General features: G+C 37.2%; 1 protein-coding gene across 1 annotated transcript; it reads right to left on the bottom strand.

Annotated features, from left to right (window-relative positions):
• Positions 1–11,182: 11,182 nt before the first annotated feature.
• Positions 11,183–11,689, bottom strand: LOC102975500 (N-alpha-acetyltransferase 38, NatC auxiliary subunit-like). Its single transcript, XM_055086727.1, has one exon. It carries the CDS (start codon positions 11,617–11,619, stop codon positions 11,236–11,238), a length of 384 nt encoding a protein of 127 aa, XP_054942702.1. The 5' UTR covers positions 11,620–11,689; the 3' UTR covers positions 11,183–11,235.
• Between the last annotated feature and the right edge of the window lie 291 nt (positions 11,690–11,980).

Raw genomic sequence — 11,980 nt, 5'->3', positions numbered from 1 at the left:
TTTAGTGTTAAATAACATTCCATTGTCTGGATACACCACAGTTTATCCATTCACGTACTGAAAAACATCTTGGGTACTTCCAAGTTTTGGCAATGACGAATAAAGCTGCTGCAAACATCCATGTACAGGTTTTTGTGTGGACATAAATTTTCAACTCTATTGGGTAAATATCAAGGTGTGTAATTGGTAGATCGTATGGTAATGGTATGTTTAGTTTTATAAGAAATTGCTAAACTATATTCCAAAATGTTACAAATTTTTTATTCCCATCAGTAAAGAGGAGTTCCTATTGCTTCACATCCTTGCCAGCATTTGGTGTTGTCAGTGTTCCAGAGTTTGGCCATTACAGTAGATGCATAGCACAAAATTAAACAGAATTGTTGGCCTATGAAATCCCAAAGGATAGGAACTCTTATTTAAAGGTTTTCTTTTGTAAATTTTAATTTTTTGTATTTCTTTGGATCATGGTTACTTGTCTTATATTTTAGATATTCTTAGGAGTCCTAGTCACTATAACACCAAATATTATTTTATGAAACTATTTACCTGGGTGAAAGTATAAATATTTAAATGAAAGAAGATATAAAAAGAAATGGATTTAAAACATTTACACTAGTATTTATGTGAGCATCTTGAAGAGGTCAACACTTTTAGATCAACATTTTCACTGTTTAGCAGTTAAGAGGTCTGATTCTTATACCTAAGTAGTCACTGGCCAATTGTGCAACTCTGTGTATCTGGTTTTGTCTTTCTGAGCCTCAGTTTTCTCACCTCCAGAATGAGAGGGGAATAACCTAATGATTTCTTAGGACCACTTTATTGCCAATATTCTATAATTCCTTGCCAGTGTAGTCAATATGGTCAGTTTCTCTTTATCCACAGCAATCAATGTGGATATTCATATGTTAAAATGGTTTAGTTTACTTTTTTCCACATTGGACCATATGTTACATGTGTCTGAGGGATAGCAGATTTAAATTTATATATTTTGGGGTCAATATTAAAATGCTTGAGCATTCCCTAAACATCTAAGCAATATTCATAGTAGAAGAGACAAGTCAGTCTAGCACTGTTAATTCTGAATTAAATTGAGACTAGATTGAATTATACTGTTTTATTTGCTTTTTTCTTTGTTTCTACAAGGTTCAAATTCTTTGGAAAATGGCAGTGAATCCAAGTTCCTAGATTCTAATAGGAATTGATTAAGTACTTACCATGTGCCAGGTACTTGGTAACAAATCTATGAAGTAGGTATTATCATCCCTCTTTTACAGATGAGAAGTCGAGGCATGGATTAATTAAATAATTTGCCAAAGTTTGCATCAATTATAATGATCATTGCGATCATTGGCAAATTGCTTAATTTTTCTAAGCTTTATTTTCATTTATCAGTCAGGTTTCTGGCAGAAAACAGATGGCATGCACAAACAGAGTAATTAAAGAGAATTTAACAAAGGTACTCATTTGAACGTTGTGGGAAAGGTTAAGGAAAACCAGAAAGGGATGATGCTTCACCTCTGGGCTATCAAGGGCTGGATTATCACCAGTAGGTCTGAAGGGCAAGGGGAGGGAGTAGCTCTGAGGACCCCAGAAGACCTATAGCTGTAGCTGTAGCTGCCTGACAGATGCTGTGACTTTCCACTGAGCAAGGCAGCCACTGCCAACACCCTGAGCAGAAGTGATGGACGCAGGAAAAGAACTTGGATCTTTCTCTCTCCCACCCTTCAAGTCTCCTGCTGCCCTCTCTGTTGGCCAGACCCCATGAGAATCCAGAGAGCAAAGGGACCTGCATGAAACAGTCTATAGAGGTCGGCTTCCTGAGGGCTCAGGACAGAATAGAAAATGGGAGAAAGATCTAGTGGGATAGAAAATTAGCTGGTGCATTCACCTTCTATAAAATGAAAAAGATATTGCTGCAATTTATGTCGGAGAGTGTTCTGCCTATGTTTTCCTCTAAGAGTTTCATAGTGTAAGGTCTCACATTTAGGTCTTTAATCCATTTTTGTGTATGGTGTTAAAGAGTGTTTTAATTTCATTCTTTTACATGTAGCTGTCCAGTTTTTCTGGCACCATTTATTGAAGAGACTGTCTTTCCTCCATTGTATTGTCTTGCCTCCTTTGTTGTAGATTAATTGACCATAGTCCGTAGGTGTATTTCTGGGCTTTCTATCCTGTTTCATTGATCTATATTTCTATTTTTGTGCCAGTACCATACTGTTTTGATGACTATAGCTTGTTAACCAGTACTTTTGTCTGCCTACCAAACACTGTGTTCAGTGCGTGGAGTATTTCAAAGGTAAAAGATAATATCTGTGCCCTCAAGGAGCTTAAGTCTTAGAAACAGAGTTTGATATGGCACCAATACATAGTTAAAATGATAAACTCTAAATGTTAAAATGTTAAGTGCAGGCTCTGGTGTTAGTGTGTAAATTTGGATAAGTAACTTAAAACATTTAGATATCAACTTTCTTGTCTAGAAAAATAAGAACATAAACAGTACCTTTCTCATTGGCCTATGCTGAGGATTAAATAAGCTGATTCATGTAAAGCATTTAGAACAGTGCTTGACATATTTTAAGACAATAATGTTGGCTATTATTATTATTATCTGCCAAGTATGATATAGAAGGTGTGAGCAAAGCCTTAGAACTATTCCCAGAGGAGAGAGCATGACCTTGGAGGGGCTGGATTAGACATCTTTAAGGTCTATTCTAGGTGCTGAGGTTTCATGGCAGTTCTTCAAGGTCACACTATAGATTTAGGCAGTGTCATAAATACTGCAAGTTTCTGATGTGCATTTAACCACCTGACCAGGCTTCTTCCCTTCTCTGAGTCTATAGACTAAAGAAACTCTCCTCAGGATGGTCATAAATGAAATACTGCATCAGCTATTTAGATGTCTTAAAAAGCATATATTAAGGATAATGGTATTGATGGTACTTAGTGGCACTTGAACCCAAAGCAATAAGGCATTTTATAAATCAGCCAACATCCCTTGTACTCCTGGATCTAAATTGTGAGTTCTTGGGCTATATATCACAGATGTGTTTTTGTCATCTATGCTTTTCTCCTTGGAAGGCAATTTATTATTTTTATCAATATTAATGTAGTTGCTATTATTTTTTTAGATGAGGTGTATGTGTCTATCCATATCTGGCTTGGACAAATTTCTTTTGGATCAATTAGAAGCATGCTGTTGTCTTTTTCTTTCTCTGTAAAAATTTTCAAATGTTTATTGCTAAGGGTTTTTTTTTTAAGCTAAGTATCACTAAGTAGTATTTAAAATTTGATTCTATACTTTGATGAAAAGTAATATCTAGTCAACAAAACAACAGGAATTATCCTTTTGCAAGAGAGAAATACGCTTCTAACTAGAATGGCAGAGTAAGAAACCGCCCCCCTCCTCCCTCTCCCTTTACAGAAGCTGGAGTGTTCTGAAGGTTTGGTTTTCTCCTGTGGTTTTGCCATGCACACTGTGGTAAGAAAGCATAGATTGTGTCTCTTTCCCATGCCATGGTTTGCTTTATTAAGTGACAGTGTTATATTTTTAAAATATTAAAGTCTAAGAGGAAGCTCAGAAAATGCTGAAAGAAAATCCTGCCTTTTATAAATGAGAATATGTGAAAATTCAACTTGGTAACTTAGTTTGGCTGGCTTTTAAAAATTTTCTCTGTTGCTAAGGTTGCTGGATGGTGGGTATAAAAATGAGCTTAAAGAGAGCTCTTAGGACAAGCTTTTGCCCAATAGCAGTCTCAGCATTTATAAGCGGCAACCTGTCCATATGGAAGAGAGAAAAGCTAGAAGTGAAAATTACATCATCCCTTCCACATTAGACAAGTTAATTAGTTGGTCCATAATCACAGACTCTGCTCCAGATGAAAACAACAGCTTTTCTTCTTTTGAATGGGAAAGGCACAGAAGGTGTAATACCTGTGTAATTCATTAACAGTAAGAATGTTTTGGAAGAAGAAATTCTGAATTTAGATTATCCTGAACTTCCACTTATAATAGCTAAGGTGGTAGTGAGACCTTTGCAGTTTCCCCAAACAAATTTAAAATGTGAGAATTTCTTTTCTGCCTGTCAGAAGCAATCTAAGTCATTTGGAAGCTTTATGAGGTTTCTTTTTTTGTTTTTTGTTTGCCTGTTTTAAGATACTGGAACACTAGTGTACTGAATAAGCTATGGAGCCTTATAATTGAAGAAATAGTTAATAATGTCAGATCCAAACAACAACAACCACTAGATATTGGGAAGGACAACCTGTAACAGAAAGGTGACAAACTAATATCATATGAAACAGAATTCTTAGAACAGATGGACTAAGAATTTAAAATAAGTTTAATTGAAATAGTCAGAGATAGTGGGAAGCAGCCACATAGTACAGGGAAATCAGCTTGGTGCTTTGTGACCACTTAGAGGGGTGTGGTAGGGAGGGTGGGAGGGAGACAGAAGAGTGAGGAGATATGGGGATATATATATATATAACTATAGCTCATTCACTTTGTTATACAGCAGAAACTAACACACCGTTGTAATGCAATTATACTCCAATAAAGATGTTAAAAAAAATTTATTACAAATAAATAAATAAACAAATAAAAGAAATACTCAGAGATGAGAAAGATGTTAATAAAATGTTGGAGAAGTCATAAAAAAGAACCAAATGAAAACAGTAAATATGAAAAATATAATAGTTGAAATAAAGAACAGAATAAATAAGATGAATAATCCAAATGATGCAGGTGAAGAAATAATCTGTTTGCCAGAGATCAGACTGAACACTCTCAGAAGGTAACAGAAAGAAATAAAAAGAGAAATTATAACAATAAACTATGGGGTTTGAAGACAAGAAATAAAAGTGCTAATATACAGTTAATAATATTATTAATATTAATATACAGAAGAAAGATGCTGGTGGTCATAGTGGGGGACAAAGGGAAGATATATTTGAAGAAATAAAGAATATTTACTTATCCCAGAGTTAAAAAAATGACAGACCTCTTATTTGAAGTAGTGCATAAGGTAAACCATCTGTATCTCAGTTTACCCACCAATAAAATGAGGACAGTAGAATGTTTCTTACTATCTTAAAAAACTAATATGAGGATTAAGTGAATTAACATATGTGTAAAGCCCTTCGAATAGTGCCTTGTACATAACTGCTATTTTAGTATTAGCTATTATTATTACCTAGCTTTATTATAATTAAATTCTAGAACATCGAAGACCAAGGGAAAATGCTTCCAAAGAGAATGAGCATATCACCTAACAAGGAAAAATGTTTACATTGATATCAGACTTCTTAACACCATAATCGCATGGTAGAAACAAGAGCATTATATCCAGTCAGGCCTCAAAATATTGACCAGATGGAAACCCACTTTGAAAAACTCTTGGATAATGTACTAAAATAAAAAGATACATAAAAGCACAAGGGTGCTACAAGAGATACATGAAGTAATGGTGGCCAAAAACCTAGGGGATATCTTGGTTATTTTAAAAAGCTCAGATTGAGGAAAATAAATTCTAAATACCATCAATGTTGTGTTGGAGCTGGGAGGCGGGGAGGAAGACCAAAATGATGTGAAACCTGCAAGATACTAGTATTTTATATTTAAGAAACTAATAAAGAAAATGTAAGGGGAAAACCCATAAATATAGATCTTGGATTAGTTTCAACCATCGTGAGAATAAAATAGCCAGTAAGGATTTTCATGTGTTTCTGGAAGGACTGATGCAGCTATTCTGGGAAGCACCCAGGTAGTTATTCATCAAATTATATATGCATATAAACTATGGCCCAGCGCTTTCATTCCTGGTTCTGCACCACAGAGAAATTACTACAAGAGTCCGTTTGGGGACAAGTAGGAGGATGCAGTTGGGGTATCATAGACCCAACACTGGATGATGGATGAGTTAAGCAGAGTGACAGCAAAAGCCACTCCAGCAGCAGTGCTGGCAGCCCTGAAACCAGTGCACAGCTGGGTAGTGACTTTATTGAAATGCCATGTGGCATACACAACCTGTGACAGGACCCTTCATGAGTGCCCTACTAGGTAAAGTTTGAACCCCTAGAAGTGGTGACATAGATGGAGAGAGGAAGTCACCACTGTCTATGAACAGGATACTGACAAGACATGATGTCAGCCTGTGCTTGAGTTGGGGCCATATGGTTGCAGTGAGCAATGTGTTTTTGTGGACTTTGGGCATCACATTCTTCTCAGTCTTACGTTGCTAATTGTGAATCCACAAAAGAACAAGAATAGGGAAACTGAGGGGAAAAAGACTGGTTTCATCACTAGATGGATTAAGGCAACTGCTCAAACTTGAACTATTAGAAGGGCTCTTAAATATGTATTGGAGTTTTCAAAGAGATCTAGGGTGAAGCAACACCCTTGGTTCAAACGACCTTTTTCTGCACATTTTCAAACTGTTACACATGGTAAAATAGCAATTCCAAAATCTTGCAATACTGTGGAATCAATAATTTTATGGGTATAAAGCTTATCTATCACCTAGTATAAGACCTAGTGTAGTGGTGAATTGCCTGACTCTGGGAACAGATTATGTGTTCAAAGCCCAGCTCTACCACGTACTATTTTAATGAAATAATATATGGAAAGGACCTGGTACTTACTAACTGTCAAAACAAAAGTTTTCCTTATTTCCTTCTATTTAATCATTAATCTGATTGAAGAGGTAAATTTTCATTTATGTGATTCATAAATCACATTTTATGACTGTGTCCAAATTGGGTAGAGTTAAAGTGTTGGAGTCATCTGATTCTCACTGCTGTTTGGGTTCAACTTAAGACCTAGATTAGTCTTTTGAGAAGAATTAGGTTGGTTAAACAGAATTTTGGATTTTATGTTGGATCAGATCTATGGATCAGATCTTTGGTCTATTATTCCATAGTGGGCTCTGAAATTCTTGGTTAATGAAAAGATATGCAAGTTACAAATAGCCATTTATGATGTGACATAAATTTGTACCATTATCCTTATATATTAATTTATAATGCTAGAGTGTATAATTATAAAAATTATTATTGTCATTTATAACTTCTAAATATGTATTTTAGGCAAAATACTTTTCTACTCTATAATTTTTAATACCTTCAAGTTTCAAGTTTACACCTTTTTGACATTAGGACTTGGAATTTCATAGTTTATGATATGTACAGTGATGTTTATTGCATATTTGCTCTTTTCTCTAGCTTGAAAGGGATATAATTGATATTGCCAATTTAGCATGATAAACAACGTAGAAATTCAGAATGAGAAAAATGCTAGAAATAATAATTATATTTGTCAAAGCATATGTAAACATTAATAAAATTTATAGTGATTTGGGTGCTTAGACTTGATTTTAGATTTTTCTAATAGTAGTGGGAGACCAGACTGCTTTAAGAGTATATGTGTCATATATACAAAGAAATGGAGGTAGGGAGTCTATCCTCTTTTTTTTTTTAACTTCAGTTTTGTGCATGTGTGTGAAAAAAAGGAAGATATATTTAGAAAGGAAAAGAGAGAAGGGTGGGTCTAAGTTACTTTCAGTTTAGTTGATTATTTAAAAATTTGGAAAAATGTAAATAAGACCCATAATATTCTCAAAGATAAGAAAGAAGGCAGGGAAAACCAACCAGAGATTTGGTTCTGTCATAATTATGATGTGAAATTAAAATTCCATTTCTTCTGGGATGTTTTCCCTGGTCCCCAGCTGGAAGTCATTTCTTCCTCTTCTGACTTTCCAGTGAATCTCCTAAAGCACTTAAGACCTTGTCTGGTAGTGATTTATGGACACTCTCCAGGGTCTTCTGATATTATAAGATTATAAACTAATTGAGTAGAGGATTTATATCTGATTCTGCTTCAAGGTGGAAGGCAGTGGCTTCTAATGGAAGAGCATGGCATTTAGAGTCGGCAAGAATCCAGTTTCAAGCCAAGCTCTTCTACTTCCTGTCTGACTACATGTTAATTTTTCTGTGTTTTGATTTCCTCATATATAAAATGATGATAATAATACTTAGTTCATAGCATTTGGGAAAGATTTTATAAAATAATTCCTGCCCTGCTCCTGTTCCTTGCATATATTCAATAAATGTTAGCTCTCTTATTTCATGTCTCTGATAAGCATTCCTTTCTTCCATGTAGGAGGCATTCCTGTGAGCAAGGAATGAATCAGGCATTTTGCAACTGCGTCTCTCACTATTGGAAAGGCAATGTAACCATTACGTTTGACAAGTATGGCTTGTTGGATGTGATCATTAAGTGCTTTTATTCCCCCCCATGCTCCCACACTGTTATTTTAATTTGTTCAATGGGGCCAGTATTTCCCCTTTTCTTGGGTAAAATTTGGGGGAAGCCCCATGACTTTTCTGATTACTTTCAGATAGTCAAGTTCTCTGGCCAGTAATATATAGGTCTCATTTCATGTGATAATTAAAACTTCAAACTTCATTTGAGTTCCAGCTCCTCTTTTCAGCTCACTTCTGTTGCCTGTTAGCCATGGCCTGATGGGTCGGTGGAGGAGGAGCTGATTGGCCTCTTCCACTGACTTATGCTTCTAACTCAAAAGAGGCAAGAAAGTTATTATTTGGCTAATACTGTCACAAATTGGTACCAGAGTCTCAGATTATTGCTGTTATTTTGTTATATTTATTTTCTAAGATGGAATTTTAACTCTTAGAACAGTTTTAATGGATACTTCAGGGACCATTCCAACCTAGGCCCTCCCCATTGCTGGAGATTTTCTAACTGCATTCCCTTTGATGTGAATGAGATACTTTCTCTGGCTGAATATGAGGTTCCCATTGGCTTTGGGTTATTGATGGGCCTTTCACACTTTCATTCAAATAATATATCTTGAGCCACTACTATGTGTCAGATAGTCTTCTAAGTAGATCAATTAGTGAACGAAGATTTCTACCTTGGGAGCATGTATTTTAAAGGAGAAGACAGAAAAACAATAGACATAATAAGTAAATAACACAGCATGTTAGAATGTGACATATACTATGGAAACAAGAGCAGGTTAAAGGGGATCAGTAGTGCTTGGGTGGGTGGGTGGGGCTAAACTGTAATTTTAAATAAGGTGATCACTTCAGGTCTTATTGACAGAGTTGATTGCAACTCTTCCCTTTCAGGTATGCTCACCCCTTTGCAATGTGACTTTGCTGCTTCAGGAGTAGAATCTCTCTCTCCATCTTTTGAGTAGAGGATTGGCCATGTGATTTGCTTTGGCTAACAGGCATTAACAATTGTGAAAAAGGCAAAGACTTGAAAATGCTTGTGCATTGGGGTTTGCCCTCTCTTTCTGTTAGGGAATCCTTTATCACCAAATGAAGAAGCCTAGTTTTGCCTGCTGGAGTATGAGAGCCCAAGGGGAGATAGAGCTCTCAGCTTTCCAAACCATATTAGCTAAGGTCCCAACTGAGGCTGAAGACCATCCATCTGAGGTCATTCTAGATCCAGCTCCAGCTGAGCTGGCATAGACAAGAAGATTATAGTAGCCAACCCACATAATCATGATCATTAACAAACTGCAATAGCTTTAAACTACTGAAAATTGTGGTTGGCAATACCTTACTGATACAATGATGTTTTAACAAAAATGAAGGGCATTCTTCAAGTTGGAGGTGGGTTAGCTTTCTCTGAGTACCTAGATTTGTGGATGGGGTTGGCTACTTGAATAATTTCCAGGTTCTGTTAAGCAGAAGGAAGGTGTGAATTATGTTTGGTTGGTAAGAGTGCCCACTGCTATAGATCCCAAACAGCTACAGGAGAGGAGAATTAAACTCAGTCTGGGTGGTGGAGAGGGATAAGGAAATGAATCTATGTGGGGGTAACACTTAAAATGTAGGTTGGAATTCTAAATAACAGGTGACCAAGACAGCTGGGAAGAAAAGGGCAATGAATCCTTACAACAGAAGTGGACAGCTTGGGCAAGGCACAGTGATCTGTGGATCATGGACTTTGGGGGAAATGCAAGTAAGTTGTCTTGTCTGAAGTAGAATTGTGCCCAGATATTTACAACATTATCTGAAGGAATTCATCAGCTTCATCTCTGGTACAAAGAAATATCCAGGAACAGGAATATTGAACTTCAAGTATGATAGCACTTCCAAGAGATTTCCTGGGAAATTAGTTGCCCAGGGAAGGTCTAGGCAAAGGCACTTGTGTGTATCAGCTTACAAGGAATATCTGATATGATATTCCCATGCAGAACTAGAACAATTTCCATTGAACCATTTCTTTAAGAAGGAATATAATGGTGAAAAACTTAAGAACTCTGGGCCCAGACTGAAAGATTTTGAATCCCAATCCTGCTACTTCTTAGCTGCTTGACTTTGGTCAGTTTATGTAAACTTTCTGGTCCTCAGTTTCTTCTTCTGTGAAATGGGCATAACACACTTCCTTCCTGTTCCCCACTGCCATCCACTGCCTTATTTCCAGAGTCTAAAGTGTAATATTTCATGACCTGCTAGTGCCTAGCTGCTTGACTTGGATGCATATATTCCTTTTTACCTTTCTTATACGTAGGATGTCAGCATTCATGGGATTGCATGTCTGTTCTTGCTCTGCATAATCATACAGAGAGATTTCCTACCCTGCAACCTCAGGATTACATTTAAAAATTGAATTGATAGCTACTGCTCTGAAAACCATTTCCTTCATCTGTTCCTGCCTTCCATGTTTAGAGAATTTAAATATGCATTTAACCTATTTTTAATTGGTTGAATTGCATTCTCTAAAAAGATATGCTCAAATCCTAATCCCTGGTACCTGCAGATGTGCCCTTACTTGGAAATAGGGTCTTTGCAGATGTAGTCAAGTTAAGATGAGGCCATCCTAGATTAGGGCGGGCCCTAAATGCAATGACCAGTGTTCTTAAAAGCGAGGGAAATTTGGAGACATACAGACATGCTCAGAAGAAAGAAGGCCATGTGATGACAGAGGCAGAGATTGGAGTGATGCAAGGATTTCTATGTCACTCTGCTGTGGTTGTTGCAAAAGCTATTAGAAATATTCCCACCAGGAAGAAATGGATCTATGCAAGAAATTCAGTGTTTAAATACAGAAATGAAGACCGTCGGCAAGGAATAACTTTTTTCCCTTTATATCTTACAGCTAAAACATAGCCTTTCTGCTGCCAACATTGACATTTATCATTATCTTTTTTTTTTTTTTTCGGTTACAGATTTAATGAATTCTGAAAGGCATGCTCGATCGTGTTCAGAGATAGGGAGGCCCCGCCAGGCTCTCTCTCTGCACCTCGATAGAAACCATGTGGATGTGGTGTCCAGGTACCATGGTCAGGCCCAGCACACGGGGTTCCCTACCAGAGAAGGAATCCGATGGCTTGAGGAACTCCTGTGCCGAGCCCAGGATAACATTGCAGTCGCGGTTGGTGCAGAGGAAGTAACCGCCCAGTGTCTGCCCATCTGTCATGCGAATGCGCATAGTCTTGTTGAGCAGCGCCTTCAGCTGCTGCCTAGCGTGCGTAGCTGGCGAGTCCTCGTGCTCCCCATCTGAGTCCCCTGCGCTGGAGCTGCTTTGACGCCGGCTGCAACAGCCATTCTCGTCTCGTAGCAGCATGGTTGGTCCAGCTGCGGCCATTTGTTCCCGGGCCTCCTCCAGGCCCTTCAACTTCCTAAGAACCTGCCGGGTCTGGTGGTCTGAGATCTCGCGAGCGTATCATTATCTTTTTCTTAAATTTAAAAACAATTCTATTAATGTTCCTTTCACTGTATCAGATTAGTTGTGTTGGATGAGAATAATAATGATAGCCAGATCGTCATAAGATGCCTTTATCAAGTTTTGTTTTGTTTTGTTTTCAGCAGACTTAATGAAGCAAATCAAGATTTACCAGTCCCCCGGATACTTCTTTACTCTTTAGCAAAGGGATTTGAATTAACAGTTACTGATGAAGAATGACAGAGCATTTTGGTTAGTGCACATAAAATTGTTGTTTGTTCAG

The sequence above is a fragment of the Physeter macrocephalus genome, chromosome 1, assembly GCF_002837175.3.
Source record: "Physeter macrocephalus isolate SW-GA chromosome 1, ASM283717v5, whole genome shotgun sequence".
NCBI lineage: Eukaryota > Metazoa > Chordata > Mammalia > Artiodactyla > Physeteridae > Physeter > Physeter macrocephalus.
The sequence above is the reverse complement of the archived record's forward strand: the minus strand, read 5'-3'. Positions and strand labels throughout refer to the sequence as shown.